Below are 23480 nucleotides of genomic sequence, written 5' to 3' on the forward strand. Positions count from 1 at the left end.
GAAGAAGACAAAAAAAGTTTTAAAAAGTTGCTATTAAAAATGTAAACATGTTTTTTTTTTTTTTTTTTTTTTCATTTTTGTCCTCTAATATGAATTTCTATCTGCTACTAATACAAGTAATTATTTGAAATTATTATTATTATTATTATTGCGCAAATAAAAAATTAAATTCATATTTAAAATACCACTAACCTGAAGAAACAATGTCACCTTTTACATGGTTTTATATTATAAATTAGATCGCACTATTAAAGAATACCCTTCATTTTACAAATTTTAGGGGAGAGGACAAAAAATAAGAGTAATGTTAAAATGAACAAAACGGGCAGGTAATTCTGCGTATGGATTATATATCTATCAAAATGTCAACTTTAAAATATCTTTCTGAAGGAGTCATTAAAACCATATTGCATCAAATCTTTATTTAAAACTTTTTGAAACCATTAATTCCGATGAACCAGCTGGTCGCCAAAGGCGGATGGTTGTTAATTAAGGTTGATTGATGAAATTATTTATGTAGTTAAACATGTAAACGACGTTATCTTTTTTTCAGTTTTTTCTAAATATATAGAACAGTAAAAGCTGGTGAAGTCATGGATATAACAGCTAATAATATTATAATAAAGGTTGGCATTGCCTAGGCCTTATTAAAACTCTTTCTTGATCCCAACTAAAATTGAAAGAGTTTTCACATCAGAGTAGACCACTTTTCTGAATTTTCAATGTTAGAATTCAAAAATAATTTCCAAGACTTCTGATTAAGGCATCTCATTAAAATTTATCACCTAGTTATGTCAGATAGAACCTTTTTTTTATGCATTTTTGATTTACGCACTTTCAGTTTTCTTATGCAAATTTATTCTACGGGTCACAAAAAAGCGCATTTTTTCTTCAAGTAGAATCGTAGAATTTTTATCTGGAATAAGAGAAGGACAAGTAAGAAGTCAGAAACGAAAAATATTTAAGAAAGCCTAGACTAAGCTAATTAGATCTGAAAAATTCCGAAATATATTTGCTGAAAACTTCCAATTAAACGTTGAATCTCATAAGTAAATTCAGTTTTATTGGATTACTGAAGCAATGAAAGCATTTAATTTAAATATCATTAATGAAATATATCGGGAGTTGAGTAAGTTAAAAATGCAAATTATAACTAAAATTTTGGATTCTTTTTAAAAAAATAAAATACTCATAAAATATTAACTTAATTAAATATTTTTCTTACCATATGTAGTCTGTAAATTCAGCAAATGTTTGAAAGTCAAACGTATATTTTAAAAGTTATTTCGTTATCAAACTGCATGATAAAAGATACCAATCAACACCATCAACAACATCAACGTTTCTGATGATAAAGAAAAAATTCAAAATGTTCGTTTATCTTCTTCTCAAGTTCTTAACAAGTATTGCTAGATTTAAAAAAAAATCTTCCTAAAAGAAAATAATACGAAGTTTCCGTGTTGACTAAGCACTTACAGGAGGTCTTCTTTGCTCAGAAAACCTTTTCAAAATGAAGCACTCCTTAAACTAGAGCCGATAATGCAATAGCAAAGAATTGATTTTTTTCCTTCTAATCTTTACAATAAATGTATTTTATAAAATTATCTTGATATATCATTTTCCCATACTTTTAATTCATTCGGCTAGTATTTTTTTAAATTCTCCTCTGATTTAAATTACTATCAAAAGAATTATTTTTTATTGTGATTTTCTGATTCCTTATTAATCTTTTAGGGAAGTATTTTCATTTGAAGTATGGGAGCTTTTGTTATTAACAAAAAAGTATTGGCATGTATAACTTAATAATAATAAAAAGAAATTTATAAACTATTGTTTTGTACTTTGATAAATGTAGAATGAAATGTTCCTATACTTAATGACCCCAACGACATTTTAAATAATTTAGAAGCAGTTACTAGCTGTGATTTAAAAAAATTTCAATGTCTCTGAAATAATTTTAGTGTGTTCCTGATTTTAATTGTGCTAATGGAAGTTGAGAAATATATATTTTTTTCAATTTAAAAGGTTTGAGCTTATACTTAATTTTAACCATTTCATTAAAAGAATGATTTCAAAAAGGAAAAAAGAGATTGTTCCTCTTTTTTACGTACCTTAATGAATTGTTTCAATTTGGTAAATTTGAAACGCTTTAATCCATTTTTTAATCAATTCCAGAATTCAAGAGCTTTTAAATTTCTGGAATTTTCTTGAAACTGCGGTATTTTAAAAATTTTTAAACTTTATTATTAATCCATCGAATACTTTAATTAAATTTTATTTCCATGCTAATGATGCCAATTCATGACAAATTTTAAAAGAATAAATTCAAGATACCTTAAAAGAATAATAATGAATTATAAAATTATGATTAAAGAACATAAATATGAAGGGTGATCGATGGAGTTCCTTTAAAGCCTTTAAATTCTAAAAAAAATGTCTCTTACAGTTGGAAAAATAACGTGACTGAGCTAAATTGATAGAAATAGATTACAGTGCCTTTAGCGGTGAAATACGGAAGCTCCAAAAATAACTCAAAAAATAAAGAAGATTATCCTATAAGTCCAATTAAAAAAATACATGCCACACCATGATAATAACAATAAATAGCAGAATAAAAGTTTCATGGAATCTTCTATGATTTAGAAAGGGTTCCTCCTAAAATTAAAAAACGCATTCTCCGGTATTATAGAGTTTTGTCGAGTTACGCAACGGCAGAGTGAAATTTAAGCAACAAAGGAAAAAAAATAACAAATAATACCATCAAAAGCCTAATGGGAGGGAAGGGAATTCTGAAAATACATTTTTCAATTTTAGAACGAACCTTTTTTTTCAAGTCATGCGAAGTTCATACTTTTAATCGCATGAACAGCATGAACCTTTTTTTTTCTTTGTTATGGTATGGAATAACAAAGTTTCATTTAACTCTATGAATCTATGTTTGCGAAATAGTTTAATAAATGATATAGTTTATATGAATGAATGTTACCAAATAATTTACTTTCCTAAATGGATATTTTTGACAATCACTTTTATTCTATAATTTAGCTAATTTCTTTATTTCATTGCTTGGGACGGTGTAAACTATCTCTAATAAATTTAGCACTGTTATTTTACTATAAGTATAAATTGCCTCTCGAGACATCATTTTGAATTTAAAGGGCTTGAAGGGATTTTATTGTGTATATGAAACACAAAAAATACGTTTTTCTTATTGCATTAATAAACGCTTATTTTTTTATTCAAATAGTTATTTTTTTCTTCTTTTTATCTTTAGAAATAATTTTTCTTGATTTCCTAACACTGGCGATATATTGCGTTCTTATACTTGTGATGGTACATAATAAAAGAGACTGAAACCACTGAAAAAGGATTAAATCCAATTAGTTATATAATTATGATGCGAGATTTTAATGGTTTTATAATTAATATCAACTCTTAAGAGGGAGATAATTTGGTAATACAACTTCTATATCTCATCAAGAAAAGATTAAGAAGCAGTAATTAGTATACTAATTAAAAAAAAAATTAAATGAAGATATTTTGGTTATACATAATTTATGTTGAAACATAACCCTTTGTACTGTACATATGCTTATTGAAAATATATCAGCATCATTTGTTTCTTATTTTAAAAAAATGTTCTTATATACGTCGCTGTAATAGTAACAAATTCATAATTATTTTGGTTTTATTAAAAATTAATTAATATTTCTGAAATTTTAATCATTGTTTAATATGAAATTATATTCATTTTGAAATATATAGATTTTAAAATGTCAAAAATATTATATTCAAACTGTTATTAGAATCATATCACGAATTTTAATTAGATTCTGCAAATAACACATCAAAAATACATATTTGGAAACTTTTATCCAAATGTAGCAGCGCTCTTTAAACTGATAAAATTATTCACATATTTATTATTAAACTATCATATTTTGTAGTATAAGAAATCCTCTATAACAACATTCATTGAAACATGCTTTAAATAGCTTACTAATTATAAATTTGAATAGAATGCATTCTTGTCTCTATTCTGAATCAATGCCTTCTATCAGAAGTTGGCCGAGGAACATTAAAATTTAATATGTCTATTATGCATAAGAATAAATGACAGAAATGTCAGTTCAAATGTTTTCAAAAGATTTCGAAAACACCTGCCACTAATGAATGTCTTTTATAAGTGTGATACCAGAAGACTGCCTTTGAACGATTCAAACAATGTTAAACAAGCACTGTTTGTGACACATTTCCTGAACAATGTTTATTCTAAAAATTCGAATAGTTTGATTGCAATTTCTATCTCACATAATTAAAATATATTTATATATGTTCATTTATTTTAAACTTTAGCTTGTTTTCAAAACTAAAAACCAAATTTCTTAACGGATTTTATTTCGCGATTGTGTAATTGTTTTTAGCGCTAAACATGACTATGTATCTTCATGTTTGTCCAGCATTTTAATACAATTTTTAAATACGATTTTCTGTCTGAATATTTCTATTTGTCAATTTCCAGTCAATGAAAATAAATTTCATTTTACTTTATTTAAAATTAAAGTTTGACTTTTAAACCACTTTTGTAAGTTATTTCGATATGAAATTCTATATCCATATGTTTTGATATATAACGGCATTTTAAAATGAATGAAAATTTTTAGAAAAATTAAATGCCTTTTGCATTTTACTTTAAAAATATAACTTTATCAGCAATCAATTCTATTTAAAAAGTCCTTTATCGAAAAAAATGACATTTAACTTTAATGAGTATCGGGATTGATTTAAAAATACATAGTTGAGAATATCCATAATACACATCCTATTCAATTTCTTCAAAAATTTATTCTGAAGTATTTCGAAGACAAATAAATCTGGAAATATTTCAAAATATCATTTAAAGCGTTCTTAAAGAACAATATTTCATTCAATACGTTTTGACAATCATTTCTATAATATAAACTCCCATTAAAAATTCATTATCTTTAACAACACATATTTTAATGCTGCTCTTTTCACATGCAAGCATATGTTGGGGAGAGGAAATCTTACAATATAAAATCCTGTGTTTGATTGTCTTTTTGATTTACAAATTCACTGTGATCTTAAATAACTGTCATGAAAATGAATTGTTCCTAGTTCATATACAGTGATGTCGTTTCGGAAGAAGATTGTCTAAGATTTAAAACATTGATCCGCAAATAACCCGTCACCTGCATGGAACTAGTGCACTAATATCTGACGTCATGGATCAAAGGTCCAGTGGTGTTAATGCTTAATTTTCCATTAGTAGGTTATGCAGAATTAGGTATAGTGTCCACAAATTACTTTCCATTTCTGTTATGAAATTTGCCAACGAATAAAAAAATGTAGTGTGATAGCTGACAGTTCAGAGTTATTAAATAAGGAGTGTTACACGAAAGAACATTTTAATTAAGGAGCAATATTTTAAAAGTATTGAAAATGTAGCAGCTACAGTGTGCTGCTACATTTTCAAACATATTTTCATAGAAAATATGTTTGATTTCTCACAATATACAATCTGTAAAACAATTCAATTACTGCATGGGTTATTTACTAGTGGAGTAATCTCCCGTTTTCGTGATCGCCCAGATTATGTAATTCAACACTGTTAGGTTTTCTGAAATTGAAGGTTTATGTCTACAAGTTAAGTTTTCCCGGGCATAATAGAAGAAAATTGAGAGACGAATAAACAAAATTCAGCAACATTTATGCAAAACCGTCAACTTAGTTTTAAAAAATCAAGAGTGTTAATTCAAATCTTTCGTGAGTTTAGGGATCTCTTTACCTTCTTTATCCTCTGATCAGGTTCCGAAATTAATAGGATAAAGCCCCAAAATAGCTCTCATTTTTTTTAAAGAAGGGCATTAATATAACTGAACTAAATAAAATATTCTACATATTCGAGGATATAATTTCAGTAATATTAGTAGTAACTTTTACAACTAAGTTACTTTAATTTAATAATTTATTTAACAGTTAATTTTCTAATGTGTCTTTCTTTTAACTTTTCAATGACACATTGGAAAAGTCTTTTTTTCAAGTAATTCATTATTTTCTTTCGAAAGTTAGATAAAAATATAAAAGAAAAGAATAAGCAAAATTACCTATCTCTCCATACAAAAGCAAGTAATGCATTAAGTCCTACATTTCCTGATAATTCTCTTATTTCATCACAATAAATATCAAAGGAGAAAAGGCATGAATATCTTTCAACTTGTAGGTTAATTAAACAAGCCCTCTTACTAATAAGCTAAATTGTTAAGAACATGTTTGTAGATAAGCGATTGGGAACCATTAGTTACAAAATAACTCCTAAAGAGTTTTATATAGTAAATATTATTGTGTTAACTTGAAAAAATAAATAAATAATGCATTTGAATATATTAGTGTGTTGTAGGTATAATCTTATTTGTTACACAAAGAATTAAATAATACCCTCCTAATTTTATTTTCTAACTTCAAATCATTCATTTATGCTTAAAATTAGTAAGATGATATTCAGACGTATTTACAGGTTTCTAATTGCAAGGAGATACACATAACTAAAGTAATCGGTATTATATTATGAAATAAGAACAGAATATATCCGTAAAACATCGTATTTTCGACATGTGACTGCTTAAGAAGTTTAAGGTTAAGATCGTATCTTTTCAGTTCTGGTTTTTTTTTTTTTTTTTTTTTTTTTTTTTTTGTCAGGCAGGATATATTTTTTTCTGAGTCAATTAGGGATTAAATTAATTTACTGCCATATTAATTCATCATTCATGATATATATCATACTTTAAAAAGTGAAAATTTCGCATATTGAAGTCATTTTTTTTCGCAAAATTATTTAGAATCTTAGTAAATAAAAACCAAGCAAAAATTTGAGACTCATAACTTCAAAAAAAGTTATAACCCAAATTTTGATGCTTGTAACATTTTAAAAGTAAAAATAATGTTAAGGATCTAAATTTAATTGCCAAAAAATTATTTCCTAAATTTCGATAATCATTTGTTTTTGTATAATTTTCAATAACTAACCACCAACGGCAACCAGCTTGTTCGCACTTATCGTTTTTTTTAGGCATACAAACTATTTACTCGGAATGTATTTTTTTTTTAAAGAAATAAACTTGTTATTTGGTAATACTGTAGAACATGAATTTAATAGGTCTATTAAAAAGACTACAAAATAAGTATGGAATTGAAAATCCTATTTCATCGTTAATGTCTTAGGAAATCATTTTTTTTTATTTTAATTTTAACATTGTTAAAAGAAAGTGACCGAATGTTTTGATGTCTAAGTTTAAATTTTCATAACATTAAAAAAATTTTTGCACATTCTTTACGAAATGAAATCTAAAAAAAAATATTAAAAATAAAGAAAAAATTGTATTAAAATAAAATTGATATAAATAGGTAAAATGGCAATTTTTTAAATTTTTATTATACTTCTAGAATAATTTTTGGGAAATTAAACTTTGGTTGACTCATATTTTAATCATCTGTATTTCTTTTACACCTTCTTTTCTCCAAATGTAAGGGAGCTTTTGTGATAATCCAAATTTATTTTTTAGTATCTCTACTAACATTTTGAGTTCCATTAATTACCTAAGCAAAACATTTAATCAAGTGCACCTGTAAAAACATTCAAAGAAGCAATCATAAATATTCGTTCGACAATTTGTTACATTTTTACTGTTGCTAATTAAAAATGCTCAATAAGAAAGATTTCTGTGATACTTATGTTGGCTTTTTATGTTTAGATTTATTTCAATATTATAATAAAATTCAAGCCAATTTCAAATATTAATCATGCTGTTTTCTTCCACTGTTGAAAGATATGGAAGAACGATTCTACTAATTACCTGAGAAATTTTCATGAGGTAACAGAGTGAAAAATTACATTACATTAAAAATGCAGCATATAATCTGAATTATACTGTGCGGGCGCTTAAGTTTTTAATAACACTGCGATTTCGTGTAAGTCAGCCATCTAACTCTTCGACCCGCCACGAAGGCATACGGATTTAAACCATAAAAACTGAATGATCGGACCGCCGCAACAGCAACATTGGCGGGAACTGTGGTTGAGTCCTAAGGGCCGTCACCGGCCACGGTACAACCCTCCCCGAAGGAAGTACGTCCCGTCATCGATGGGAGGAGGCAGATCCCCCAATTATTAGTGTACCCCCCAGGGTGGCGAGATCCTACCACCATGCCGGAAGCATCTCATCCTCATTTCGATGTGCCCCCCCCCGGGGGTTTGCGATTTCGTGTAACTCGATTTCACTAAGCAAGCTCCTCCTTTTTTAGGAGACTCATGTACATCAATTTATGCCTAAGAGATTTAATTTATATTGAACACAATTTGTAAATAAATACTTGTGGAACCATCTGTGGGATAAACGTAACTCTATAATAAATATCAAGTGCAGCTGTAAAAACACTCAATAGAGCATTTTGAAATGTTCGTATGACGATTTATTTATATTTTAAATTTGTCATTTAACAATGAACAATAAAAACGATTTCTGTAACACTTACGTTAACTTTTTTATATTTAGATTGATTTCAATATTATAATAAAATTCATAGGAATAACAACTTCAATAGGAAAATCAAAGTAATAGAAAATACATGATAAATTTACTTATGAATTTAAGTAATTAATTTGTTTTGTTTATTAGTAACAGAATCTTTGTAAATTAAGAAATCCCCTAGTCAGCGTTTCGGTGGTAAATTGTTGAATGAATCCACAGTTGATCCTTAAATCTTTGAGCCTATATCTATCCAAATAAAAAAAGAGAATACTTTAAACAGTGAAGAAAATGGGAGACTTCATATTTCTGTCACGACTCCAGAGATTCAATATTCCCCAAACTTTTTTTTTCTCTTTTTCCAGAAGTGCCAGATCCTCCCTCCGAAATCCTAGCAACAGATGTGAGCAGTCGTGGGGTGGTGTTGAGCTGGAGCGTTCCTTATACTGGGAACAGTCCGGTCACGAAGTACGTCTTATATTGGAAGACCGCTTCTGGTAAGTCACCGTTTCAATTGAGGCAACTTATTTCTATGAGATTAGACTACCGCGCGGAAGTATGGAGACGTGATTCGAAAGTGCTGAGAGTCCATTTTAAAATGTTAAACATATTGCGGTTTCGAATGCCAATAGATACTGCTTCTTTTTCTGTCTGAAACTTACTATTCAAAATGTAAATACTTAAACTAACGGTACTTACTATAATGCCTCATGAGGAAAATGAGGAATTCATAAGAAAAAAAAAAAAAAAAACGGTTGGAACTATAAAAGGAAAATGGATGAAAACTTTCTCTGATAATGTCATTATCCAAAGGATCCAAGGAAATACAGTATACGCCAAAATGTACAGTACAAAAATGAAAAGATGAACAAAATTACATTATTGTCATCCGTGAGTTTATTTTTCCGCAAAATAAATTAATATACATACATACACCTATTAGCGTGTTGATTTACCACGGTAGGCGTAATGTAACTGTTAGGCATTGTTCATATCGTCCATGCAAATTCTCAAACATATCCTCAAACAAAGGGGGCTTCAGACTCCTCCAAAAAGAGATGATTTTCTCAGACACAATGCAGACATAGTTCTTGGTGGATCTTTACAGTAAACTCACTCTCTTTTTATATCCATTTGTCGAAACAGTTACAGGTCGACCAGACTTTCCCTTCTGTTGACACAGTACGCTATCTAAACAGCGAAATTTCGTAACAATAGGCAGTATAGTAACTGTGTTACTCGGTGCCGTTTTATTAAACTTCTCTTGGAATTGTTCTGTTGCCTTTTTAAAATTCGGTCCACCTTCACGACCCCTTCGGCATGAGTAGAAATAATACTCATCTATAAATACCTTTTCCTCCGTCGAGAAACCCATTTCCGACAACTGCACAACAAAATATCCTTTTCACTATTGCGAACACGTGTAGCTGGAGCTGTGCTTCGTCGACAAATGCAACCACGTGTTCGACGGGCTCGAGTTTCAGTAATGTATACTTTGGCACATACTTATTTGCATTTACCAAATTCTCACTAGCTATAGTGCTTTTAAGACTCATTAAGACCCAGTTTTGTCAGAGATGTCAAGTATTTCAGTGGAAAAGCAGTATATGCGATTCTACACATCATAAAATATGTGTGAGCTTTGCTGTAATGAATGTGGACAGTAGCCTTCTGGTTGGATAAAAATTGAAAGGGAAACCTTATTGTAATTCCAACTTGTTAAGAAATCTGGCATTCTTATTAAGATACTTGACTAAAGAACAAGGCGATGATTAGCAATCAATAATTACAGATTCTATTCAGTTGTTTTCGCCTTCCGTACTATTTTATGCTTATATTTTTTTTTTATTATTTTCTCCAATATTTTACTGATTCTCTTTATATTTTCTTTAAAAAATCGTTTTATTTCATATTGTTAATTTTTATTATATTCTATTTCATTTTATTGTTTGATATTCTGTAGAATGAAGGTATAATTGAGCTGGTTACCGATCCTCGGTTTTGCCTTTTGATGGATTGTGATTTTTATGATGTTTTTTTTTCCCCGGTTAGGTACATTCTGTGTCTTTTTTTCTGCTTGTCTTAATTGGGGTGTAATATTATTAACTCTCATAAAATCAATATATTCAGTATAAATATATTTAATATGTACTGAACCTGTACTTGTAAATCACCCAGGTTAATTAATTATAAACTGTTTTATTTGTCACACAAAAAATGGCTCTTTTGGAAAACTGGGAAGGCATCGAACATTCTTTTCTTATCAATAAACACCTATCCTTATAACACTAGAAGAATACCCGTCAATAGAATAATAGAAAAATAACCTGTTATCTTAATATCAAATCCAGATATCACAAATTATCTAATGGAAGCAGCAAAAGAACACCAAACACAATGGTAGAATACTTAAAAAATTCAATTTTTTTAACATTACGTTTTAGATGTAAATGGTATCGTCTCCATCCATAGTGTTCACGAACACTCAAACCAAAAATAATTACTAAAATTGGATTGAAACAAATAATGATCCAATAACAAAAAAACAAAAAAAATGCTATGCCGAATATAAAATAAATTTAAAAAAAAAAGATGAACGAAGATATTTAGCAATATCCTACAGTTTGGTCCATGAAGAAAGAATATAATTTATCAGCATATATATTATTTGTCTAGGATTATAATTATTTATAAATCCTTCTTTTTAACGAAAAACCCCTCTCTGAACTATTTCACCCAAAAACAGATGATGGGATTTGTGTATTTGAAAATGATGTAGTTAAAATGGTAAGAATATTTTAAAATTCCGCCCAGTATTACAGACAATCGTTGAAGATTAGATACACGTATTGGTACATTTCAAAGAACAAATAAAAGAAATGAATAATATCGTAATTGCAGTAAAGTCCAATTAAATTATTTTAATATATTCTGAACCAGGAAAATGTTTTATGTCGATTGATTTTTATGTATTTCAACATAGCAGCTAAAAGTACAAGTAATTCCGCTTTCTGAATAATAAACGAAATAAATACGTACATAAACAAAGCAAGTCTTTGACCATTCACCCAGTGCATGACTCTGAATGATTGAAACTCATATTAAAGTACATTTAGATAAATTTTACAGCATTAGAATAGAAATGGAACCGATTCATCGTGTAATAACCATGCACGTGAATGTATTACAAAAAGTGTTTTTGGTTGTTTGGGGCAGTAGTTTGGAGATGGTATCAAGAGTAGGTCTTGTTTTCTGTTCACGGTTCTTTTTCACAAAATTCCATTAAAAAATATTAAAAAAATTAAACCTTGGTGCAGCTTCATAACGGGACATTAATACAAATAAATTTAAAAAAATACTTCTTGCTTAAAACGAAAAATTGTATTTAATATTTTCAAAAAGTTTTATACTTGTATAAATAACGAAACATTAATATTTTTTAATTATTAGAATCTGTTTAAATATATATGTATATATAAAAGCTATTTAATACATTAAGGAAAGCAATTTCATAATTTTTTTCCTGGAATTTTCACAGAATTGTCTGAAATAATTAAATCTGTTAAGGAAGTAAATTTTAAAAGGGACCATTTTATTAGCATCTTATATCTTCGATTTTTATTATTTCAAGCTTCATTTTTATCAATAGTTATTATCAGAGATAAGCTGAAATGAGATTCATTTCTGAAAAATCCAATTATGATGAGAAAACATGACATCACACGTAGATTGCCTGATAATTTTTTCGGTCAATATTTTTTTTTTGTTTAATAAACTATTATCTTAATAAATGAAGTAAAATAAAGAAGTAAACGGAAGATAAATTATTTTTCATTAATTTAAATTCCTTAGTTTTGATTTTTTTTAAAAATCATCGAAGATTTGAAAGTCTGTGAAATGGTTAAATTGTCTCAAAGAAGAAAACTGTGCGAAGGGAACTAGTATATTTTCATGATAATTTAATACTTTAATTATTTGTAATGTTCTTAAATTTTGCTGCAGTTTGTAAATATACTGTGTAAAATTTACACATTATTTGGATTCTTAGGTTCCTGGTCAACTGATGTCAAGAAAACTGAAATACCTGGTTCAAACACCTCCATCTCAATAAGTGGTTTACTGCCGATGACAACGTACTACTTCAAGTTGCAAGCAGAAAACGCTATTGGTAGAAGCTCTTTTGGTGAGGTAATAACGGTTACGACGGACGAAGAAGGTAAGTATATTTATTTTTGGCTTTCATTCATAACTGATGAAAACCGTACCTTTTAAAGTCTTTGCTTATTTTATTTTATTTCCTTTCACACCTAAATATTGAATAAATTCTAAATGCTTATTTAAGTTTAAGCTTCCTAAATCTAAAATTGAATAGTAATATTTAAGAAAGAAATAATAAATAAATAAATAAAAGTAGAAAGCGTTTTTTGCATATTAATAAAAAATTAATGTAAATTTACTGAATTTTTGATTATTTTCATGAAAAAAAACAAAATAATAATTTTGAAAAGTATTAAACATTTTTATATTCATACACAACAATCATGCTTTTATGATTATGACCTTAAGTCTTCCACTCTCTACGATATCGTAATCTAACAAATTGTATGTCAACTTTGTAATATACTTTCAAAATTGTGTCCAGCATTTTCGTTTATTTTCTCCATCAATTTAGAAATCAGTATTATTTTTTTTAATAATGTGATGCGTTTTCTTGTAAATATGATTGCAGTTATTTTTTATATATTAAACAATTAGAAATCATTATTATTTTTAAAAAAATGCTATGATGCATTTCATTAGGAATGTCGTTACAATTATTTCTTCTATATATTAAGCCTTTCCTTTCATTTCCTCCATCAATTTAGAAATCAATATTATTTTTTTTTTAAAAATTGATGTGATACATTTTCTAATAAAGATCGTTGCGATTATTTTTTCTGTATATTTAGATTTTAGAATTCACTTGCATGCGTTCGATATTTCCAATTTGCTGAAAAAAAATATAGTAAATATTCAAATTTTTCTTCGATTAGTTAAATTTCGTATACAATGCTTTCTTTGTAAAACTCCTAACCATTGAAAGTATGCCTATACAATATTTAATGGAATTACTCTTATGATCAACCCCCATAACGTACTAACAGATAAACACCTATCTTCGAATGTTCAAAACCAATTTAATCATATATTTCGGAGTGATCTTTCTACAAGAGGAAATTTATATTTGTTTGAAAGCATTTGTAACGCTTTAAAATGGCATGAAATTAAAACATAGTAGCTTGCTTTAAATATACGTTAATAACTAATCAAGTATAAGTTCTTTTAATACATATTTAAATATCCAAACAAACTCCAATACACGATAAAATTATGCTAAAATTAAATATATATCACATGTTTCTGAGTTAATTTACTCATACATTTTTAATGTCTTAAAGGCATTTTAACACTAGAAAATTATATATACATAACTAAAATGCAATAACGTTTAATAAACATCTGATAATCTATAATAAAAATAAAATAAATATGTGGTAAATGAATGTATGATCTTTTAATGGTCTTTTAGAACTCTAAGTGCCCGTTGAAACTATACAAAACCAACATTTATTGAATGTTTCTGATTTAATTTATTTGTAATATTTCAAATTTTAAGTCGTTTTTAGGGGTTTAAAATTATATTCAATTAAACTTTAATTTCATTGTCTAAACATTTTTTTAATATCTAATCAAATATGTGTTCTTTTGAAGTTCCAAGCGAAGCTCCGATGCACGTTGAAGCTATACCTCTGAGTACTCATTCTATTAGAGTATTATGGAAGGTAGGTAGGTAACGACTTTGTGTTTCATTTCAACTTTAATTTTTGGAGCTTAGGAATTTTCTTTCATATAACTGGTACAATAATAAATAAACGTTTGAATATTATTTTCTGACAAAAGCCTTGAAATCTTTGCAACAATGTGAAATATTAAATAAGAATTGAGATTACCATATTAAAGTTTTAAATGAATAAAAACTTTATTATTCAATAGTTCCTAGTTCCTCAGAAAATTAATGTGCTTCTGTTATTTGGGTTAATTTATTTTGTACTAATTATGTTATTTTGGTCAGCCTCCACCAGCTTCAGGTACTCATGGTAAAATCAGAGGCTACTACGTTGGTCACAAGGTGCGCAACTCTGCGGATCATTTAATATATAAGACAATAGAAGAAAGCGAATTTGATTCTACTTTAGAATGCACCATCACGAATTTGCGTCGAGGGACCGAGTACAGCATAATAGTTCAAGCTTTCAACAACAGAGGCACCGGCCCACCTTCGAAGGAAATATATGTTAAAACGCATGAGAATGGTAAGTGAACCCTTTTCACCTTAAATAAATAATCTTTCACTCTTTTATTGAGCAGTTATTTCCTGACTTGGCATCACAGCCACATTACAACTTTCGTAATTTCTATCAACTGCCAGAAATAGCAGTTATGTTGAATTTCAATTTTTACTTGTATGGCTAACTTTCATATTGAAGACTTCCTCGAAAAAGTACTTTTAAAAATGAACAGTCATTGTGATCTTATGCTTGACTTTTTATAGTGACTTTTTTTTGTATGGTTATTCTAATACTTCAATAGTCTTATACTTTCATTTATTGTATGAATAAACTTTTCAAGTGGCATTAAGTCTTAATAACAACATAGTGTCATTGGAAAGATAAGTTTTACAATAATTATCTTTTGCTATTCTGTAACTTCACCTTTTTATTTTATGTATATCATGGGTTTACAATACACTTTTTCTTTAACTATGAACAGCAGAGAGAAATTAAGAAAATAAAGTTTTAATGAAGTAATGGAGGTGGTTTTAATTTGTTGAAACAGTAAACTAATGTATATTGTTGAAAGTCGTGCAAAAATGATTTAATTTTTCAACATAACTAAATTGATATCATTAATTACATTTCCGGCGTCCTGGTCTAAGGGTAGCGCGTCTTCCCCGTGATTTGGACACCTAGGTTTAGAGTCCTGGTTCAAGCATAGAGGCTCTTTACCCTATGTTCTACCTGTGAAGTGTGTGAAAGTGCCCCCCCCCCCCGTGTAAAAAGGGACTGTGCAAGCGAGTGTGTGAATGTCATCTTCGTATGAGCTAGAGGTCAAACGTCTGCCCTCAGGTGCTCAGGGGACCTTACCCTCAGAAGCTACAGCATTCCTCCCATTTCCGTTGTAAAGAGGACACGATATCATCATTAAATATATCATTAATAACAGTTGTAATATTTTCAGAAATCTCAAGAAAACTGCAAAATCTCTCCTATTTGAATTAATTAAAATATCACATCAAATTTTTAAAAATCTCACAATACACGTCTTTACTTTTTAAAATTTCATTTTTAAAACTTTATTTTTTTTCATATGTGCCAAATATTCCAATTTCAAGGGAAAAGCTGATATGTCCAAAAATGCATTCCTGTTTATTATTAATAAAGACTAGTTGATTTATCCAGATTATTCAGTTATACTTATAAACTGTTTCAAGCACAATCTTTCAGTTTTATCAGAAATCGCAAGAAAACTGCAAAATATCTCCTATTTGAAGTAATTAAAATATCACTTCAAATTTTTAAAAATCTCGCATACATACAATACACCTCTTTACTTTTTAAAATTTCTTTTTTAAAACTTTATTTTTTCATATGTGCCAAATATTCGAATTTCAAGGGAAAAGCTGACATGTCAAAAGACACATTCCTCTTTATTATTAATAAAGACTAGTTTCTTTATCCAGATTATTCAGTTATACTTATAAACAGTTTCAAGAACAATCTTTCCGTTTTAATCAAAAAAGTTTAAAACATTGTCTGAAAAATTTGCTATTGTTGCATTGGAAATCAATAATTTGAGGTGACAAAAGCTTTTTACAAGATGAAGTAGTTGAGATCAAAATGTTTGAATATAGTGAAATGATTTTCTTCCTTTATTGATAACTGAAAGATAAATCTTAAAATCATATAAATATCTATAATAAACCAGAAAAAAATTACTAAAAATGAATTTTTTTAGAAGGAAGTATTTAATTGAAATCAATAAAAAAGTCGTTATCAAGTATATATTGTGAGAGCTGTAAAGAGAATTGCTATTTTGCAAACATTTATTTGAGCATCCTTTTTCATTAGTTAAACACATTGAACTGTTCTGCAAATTTAGTTGAAATGACATAAAATAAAAATATATTATAATGTTTATAAATGCAGTCAAAAATAGACAGTAATTAAAAGATATTACGCAATCATAAACGCAATCACAAATTCATATGCAGTCAGTTTTCTTATAAATTAAATGTACATATTTTTAAAATGAAACATATATAAGGATTTAAATTATTTAAATAAAAAATATATTAATGATATTAATCTCATAAAATTCCAAACATTTTTCATTACCTTTCGTTTTGTTTCTAATATTCGAAATGAATTAATTACAAAATGCTAAAAGCAATGAAAAATAAAATAATATATATAATTTTAAATAAATTCTAATAGATTTTTAAATATTTTTATCACGAAATATTTTGACAATGTAAAAACATCACTAATTTTTAAGCCTAATTAATTTTTAAAAAATTAGCATATGGGCAAAAAAAAAATATTCCCGGCAGACAGTTTTATTTCTCATGAATATCAAAAAAGGAATAAGAAGGGGATTATAGGACAGTATAGTTTTTCTCTCCTTTACTTCAAGCAGAGAAAGAACATTTCATGACTTTGTAGAAAGAAGTGCATTCAATTTATTACTACTCACTGAAATGAGAGTAGAATTGAATGAATTGAAATTATTTTTTTCTCTTTATTGAAAGTAGTTAAATAAGAGCCAAACAAATGACTATTATAAGCCAAATTAAATTTGATAAAAATGATTTTTTGGCAGGAAGTATTTATTTCTGAAATCATAAATGAAATACAAACGCATTCAATGTGAAATAAAATAAAAAAAGATCATCATCAGATACATAAATTCTAATTGGAAAATTTGTTGATTGAATTAAATCTAAAACTAACACAGCTGTAAAGTGAACCGCTTTTTCTCAAACGATTGAGAAACTGAGCTTCATTTTTCAATATTTAAATACATTGAAATGCACTTTAAATATAATTAAAATGACAAACAAATATGCTATAATTCTTATAAATCGAGTCAATAATACACAGCGCTTTCAAAATAACATTAACTTATAAATTTGCACATTTTTTTTAAATAAAACATTTATAAGGGCGAAAAACTATTTATATTAAAAACAATTACTAATATTAAACTCATAAAATTTCAGATATTTTTCATTATCTGTTTCATTTAATTTCTGCATTTCTTACAGATGTAATTATAAAATAATACAGGATCAGAAACAAAATAATATGAATAATTTAAAATGAATTGTATTGGACTTTTTTTAAAATATTTTTAATCGTAAAATATTTCAACACTGTAAAAATATCAATATTTGCCTTAACATAATTAACTAAACATTTAGAATTATAAAAAAAAATATTCTTCACAATCCAGCTTTATTTATCAAATTCTCATGAAAATGAAAAGCTAAATAAGATGGGGGAATACGACACAGAAAACTTTTCGTTCACTTCAAACACAGAACGATAAACATTTCATAACTTTTGGGGGAGGGGGCAGGCACCCTTTCTGAGCTGTGAGAGGTACGCGATACTTTTCAATTATGTTTCAAACTTGACAAATTTATAAGTATAACTAAAACTAATTAATAATAGCCTAAATTTTTAAAGGTTATTAGTAGAAGAGAAATAAAAAAGCTATGACATAATTTAAATCATGTTAATAATAATTAAAATTTATAAAGTATTCACAATCTAAAGTATGACAGTACAAAATTTGGCAGCTCTCGGATGAACATTCTGTTCTATTAACAATAAATGATGGACTTTTTTATTAGCATTAGAACTATTATTTTTTCATTTAAAAAACATAGGAACGTAAAGCAAAAAAATAAAAGTTGAATAAAAAATTTGAAAAGCTAGCACTAACGGTTTTCAAGAGCACACAGTATCTAATACTTTTGTCTATTAATTTGAGAAAACAATGTTTTTTTTAAAGTTTTTCACATTTCAAAGGTAATGATTTTTCTAACGATTTATTTTTAAACTGTAACTATGTTAAGCAAATTTAAGAGATAATTAATTATTTTAAGTGTGTTGTGTTTAAGTAACTTTATCACACCGCTACCATAAATCAGTTCTAAAAATACTTTTCATAGAAAATTCTGAATATTCGATATTATTATTAAACTTTAATCAGAAACGAGCAACAGTTACCATGCAAATGTGCATCCGAGATAATAACCACGACAGCATAGCCAGGCACTTAAGGCAAAATGGCTCCCATTACAGCTCAACCCATGAAACCAACACTCACTAAATGAATACGACCCAACATCAGTATGAATGAAGCTCAGACTCATACCATTTACATACCCATGCGAAGCGAGAACCTACTTACTTATATGGTAACTTCACATCTCTGTAACTGAGGTATCGCCCCCTCCCTCATGGTATTTATTAAGATGTAAGCAGAGTCCCAGATTAATGTTTCCACTTTTTGGCTTTTTGATTGCAATTAAAATTTAAATACAGAAAGTCGACAAAAAAAAAAGAAAAGAAAATGTGTTTTCTATCCACTCTTTTAGTCAGCTTTTTAATCATTAATAAATCGGCTTTAAATCAGCTTTTTATTCATCAACAGACAGTATTTCATCAATACATTTATTAAATAACTTCAATAGATAAGTACAACATGATTTGCATTTTATCATTCTATTTTTATTAGTTTTTTGCTAAATAGAGAAAAAGAAATTTTAAAATAATGTTATGTTATCATTATAATAGTTATATTGTTAAAAATATATTATATAAATAAATATATTATTAATTTATAAATAATAATTGCATAAATAATTAACTTAATTACAATAATAATAATTATTATTATTAATCATAAAATACTATATTCTATCCAATACTATATTCTATATTCTACTATATTATCCATAAAATACCATCCTATCCAAATATTTAACATTAGTTCCCTTATTGAAATATTTCAATTAATGAAAAGCAAAACGAGCAGGGTATGAAGCCTTTCATCAAAAGCAAAAAAGTGAAAATTTGCAATCTTCAAAAACTTTTGAAAAATTCTCGATTTTTTACTTCAAATTTATCGTCTTTCCGATATCGATATTTTGACACTGTCCATAAAAAAAAAGGTTATAAAGCTCTTCTGGAAATAGTAGTAATTCAATAAAGGAAAAGTAATTGCGTCTTTTATATATGAAAGGAAAAAAAATATTTTATTTTTATCAAAGGCTTAAATGTCAGCATAAAAAAAGGTTCATAATCAGGATCAATATAATAGCATTAATAAAATCCTCTCAGATATGTAAGAAAACAATCACCAGATATATTAGAAAATGTTATTCTTGGAGTTTCAGAAAGTTTCTATTATGATTCCAAAGTTAAGGTAGAAAAATATTCCTGGAAAGGAGAAAGTTATGGAAAAACTAAAAATTCGCTGAAGGTTTTTCCAACCTTCTTTCCATGTTTTTTCATCCGTGTGTCTTTCATAAGCTAAGTGAGAGAAAACTAAGTAAAAAAAAAGTTCTGAACTGTGATTTAATTTAAAATTTAAAAAAATCCTGAGGTTGATATATAAAAATAAATAGATATAGATAACGAATCTAATAGATATCGATTCTTATTATCGATAAAAATGAATAAATATCCGTTTGAGGACAAAAAGGCATATATTTGATGAAAATCAATTTTATTTGTCAATCGATTCTCTTCATTTTCTATTTCTTTTTCAGTTACACCAGAGCTCTGTTCCAAAAATTGCTCATTTCAGACTTTTATTTGTTTTGTATTAGAAAGATGCAAAGCTTTTTCGGTGATTTTATGCGCATCAAATTCTAACTCCTCTCTAGAACCTAAACAAAACATACGATTGAGATAATATTTCTAGATAAGTTTCGTTACAATTATTGCAATATATGTATTAGTTGTTTTTTAAAGTTTTAATCAAAGCTCTTAAAGTAACCTTATCTATCGATTACTTCCAGATCCACCCCCATCTCCAGTCTTGCGAGTAGTATCATCAACATCAACTGCAGTTGTTTTAGGATGGGACATTCCAGCTGCTGACAGCACTCCTGTTAAGGGTAAGTGTCCAGTAACATAGAACAATGCATTGAAAGAAGTATTTTCATTTGTTGCTTGTTAGCGGCATTCTTTTTATTTTTACTTGTAACATTAAAGTGATTGTATCTTTTCTGGAAACACGCACAGAAGATTCCAATACTTTTTTTTTAATTTGCTAAAATACTTCAAGAGAAATGCAATACAAAATTATCAATTTACCATGCAAAATTTCCATTTTTTTCACTTTTTTCTTCCCTCAAAATAAAATTGAAATCATTTGTTGAATAAATTAAATTTCATACAAATATATAATACGTACAATCACATTATTGTTTCAATACACTTATAAATTACATATATACAAAGAAAATAATAGAAAAAAGTTTATTAATGAAAATTTACTGTCCCCTTTGTACGCAATATGTAATGCAAGAATGCAATTCATTTAAAACTTTTTTTGCAAATTTTCAGTAATTGACATAAAAATATTTTCTGATTTGTTGACTGTTGAAACAAATTGAAACGTTGTTGTTTAAATATGTATTTCACAATGTCTATGATGTGTGTGTGTGTGTTTTTTAATTTTCATATTTAATGAATTAATGTCTTAGCATATGTTGAGGAAGCTATGACAAAAATCGGTTTTAAAAAATTCCATTTACTGATGGCGCTATAAGCTACATACTCATTGATAAAAAAGGACACTTAACAACATAAAAAAAAGCAATACATAACATTAAAATAATTTTCGAAACACTGACGTTATATATTTAGATTGGCAATTTCCATTTCAGGGATTATCAAAGAATTACATCAAAATTCCTCCATGGCAGTTTAATAGATTATTCTTAGATTTTAAGCGTGTTCATTCTAAATAATATTTTTTTCGGTTTTCCACCTAGCTGAGCTTTTTATAAAGGTATACGTACAGGTATTTTATAGAGATAAACGAACAAACTCAAAAATATTTTATTATTAGTTCTTGCATTTTGTGTTCCTTATTTTGTCATAAGTACTGAAAAGTTATCATTGAGAGAAGTTTATTTTAAAAGAATATTTTACTTGAAGATTCATGTATACAGATATTTACACTTCTAATATTTTATCTTTAACTCAATCGAAATTCTACATGATTTCCTTTTATCTTTACTGATTCTAAGTTAAAATCTGCCTAAGATATTTTACCAAGCTAGAGCAATTATTTTTTTTTCAGTATTTGTATTCTTATATTCCAGTAATTCCAAACTAGTTTTCTTTCATGAATGTGTTTAAAAAATCTATTTAAATATTAAGGAAGATGCTCCTATTACGTGGAACTATTAGCGTTTCGGACTGCCATCTATTGGTGTAAATTGAAAATCTTGCTTATTATATTTTCAAAATTATTTTGCTCATTTTTCTAAAGACTAAATCAGTTTTATTATTTCTTACAGAGTCTGTAAATTAATCAAATTATTGGCTAAATATTTTCTTATAGAGCATTTGAAAATAAGATAGCTTTCATTAATGATATGATATTAGACAATAATTTCAGGTTAACCAAAAAAAGTATTTACATCCTAACTATTGCCTTATTTTCAAAATTATCGCCTATTTTAAGCCTAAAAAATGTAGAAATATATGAATTTCGCATCAACTTTTTTTTTCTTCATAATATAGACCAATTTTTCTGACAGCAGGTACAGAAATGTACTTAGTATTAAAATGTGTCATGTCATGGTGCATGAAAAACTTCATCGTTCATAGTAGGTCTAATTTTAAAAAAAAGTTGTAAAATTTAAAAATGATCGCAAAGTTTGTAAAATATCTGAAAATTGCAGTCTGTATATGTGCATAATATTAGAGCATTTAACAGAACAAACCTTTTCTCCCTTGATGCATCATTTAGTTAACTAAACACTAGATGGCAGCACAAATTACATGCAAAATTTCAGTATTTATAATATACTGAAGTTCAGATGTTCCATTACTTTTTCTTCTTATATAGAATGTTATTGTAATATAGGGTCTAAAAATCTTTTACGTTTTCAATATATAAAATTGTAACTAAATACATGGGTGAACGTATTTGGAAATATCTAAAATAATTGTTAAGAATAATAAATATTCATTTTTCACAACTTTTTTCTTGAATAAATGTCATTACTCAGAGTTTCCAAAAATATATTCTTGATTTTTTTAGAAGTGTGTAATAAATTATTTATTTCAAAACATGGCAGTCTGGTAATTAAAGCCAACAACAACAAAAAAAAAAAAGTGCGTAAATCGCACATTTTCAAAAATGAAAATAAAAAGGTGCATACATTTTCAAAAGGTATTTCTTGGATTGTCAATAGATAGTTTTATCACTTATAATTAATAATAATTTGCGGTTGTTTTCTAATATGTAACGATTCTTTTAAAACTAATTCATTTTAAAATGTTATTAGGTGCGAAAATTGTGGTAACCAGCTTAAAGCTGGCCAATACTTTTCTTATAATGCTTGATAGCTTCAATAACAATGCAATTTTTTTTTTGAATTTGAAAATATACCTTTATAATAAAGAAATTCAATAAATAAATAAACTTAGAAAACCTGTTACAACATCAAGAAATAAATGTTTAAGTTACACTTTACATTTTTAACGAACAAAATTATTATCCAAATTTATCGTGTGAATGATATTTTCGATACATACACGAACAACGATATTATTTATTTATTTCATTTATCCATTTTTA

General features: G+C 27.3%; 1 protein-coding gene across 1 annotated transcript in view; it reads left to right on the forward strand.

The window, feature by feature from the left end:
- The window catches only part of LOC129981975 (cell adhesion molecule Dscam2-like), a 560888-nt gene that overhangs the window by 411410 nt on the left and 125998 nt on the right, over nucleotides 1-23480 (forward strand). Inside the window, exons 14-18 of the mRNA XM_056093054.1 lie at nucleotides 8912-9043; nucleotides 12595-12762; nucleotides 14298-14368; nucleotides 14659-14899; nucleotides 20680-20778. Of these exons, the coding sequence (XP_055949029.1) occupies nucleotides 8912-9043; nucleotides 12595-12762; nucleotides 14298-14368; nucleotides 14659-14899; nucleotides 20680-20778 (711 nt within the window). The remainder of the gene's footprint in view (nucleotides 1-8911; nucleotides 9044-12594; nucleotides 12763-14297; nucleotides 14369-14658; nucleotides 14900-20679; nucleotides 20779-23480) is intronic.

Source organism: Argiope bruennichi, chromosome 8 (assembly GCF_947563725.1).
Source record: "Argiope bruennichi chromosome 8, qqArgBrue1.1, whole genome shotgun sequence".
NCBI lineage: Eukaryota > Metazoa > Arthropoda > Arachnida > Araneae > Araneidae > Argiope > Argiope bruennichi.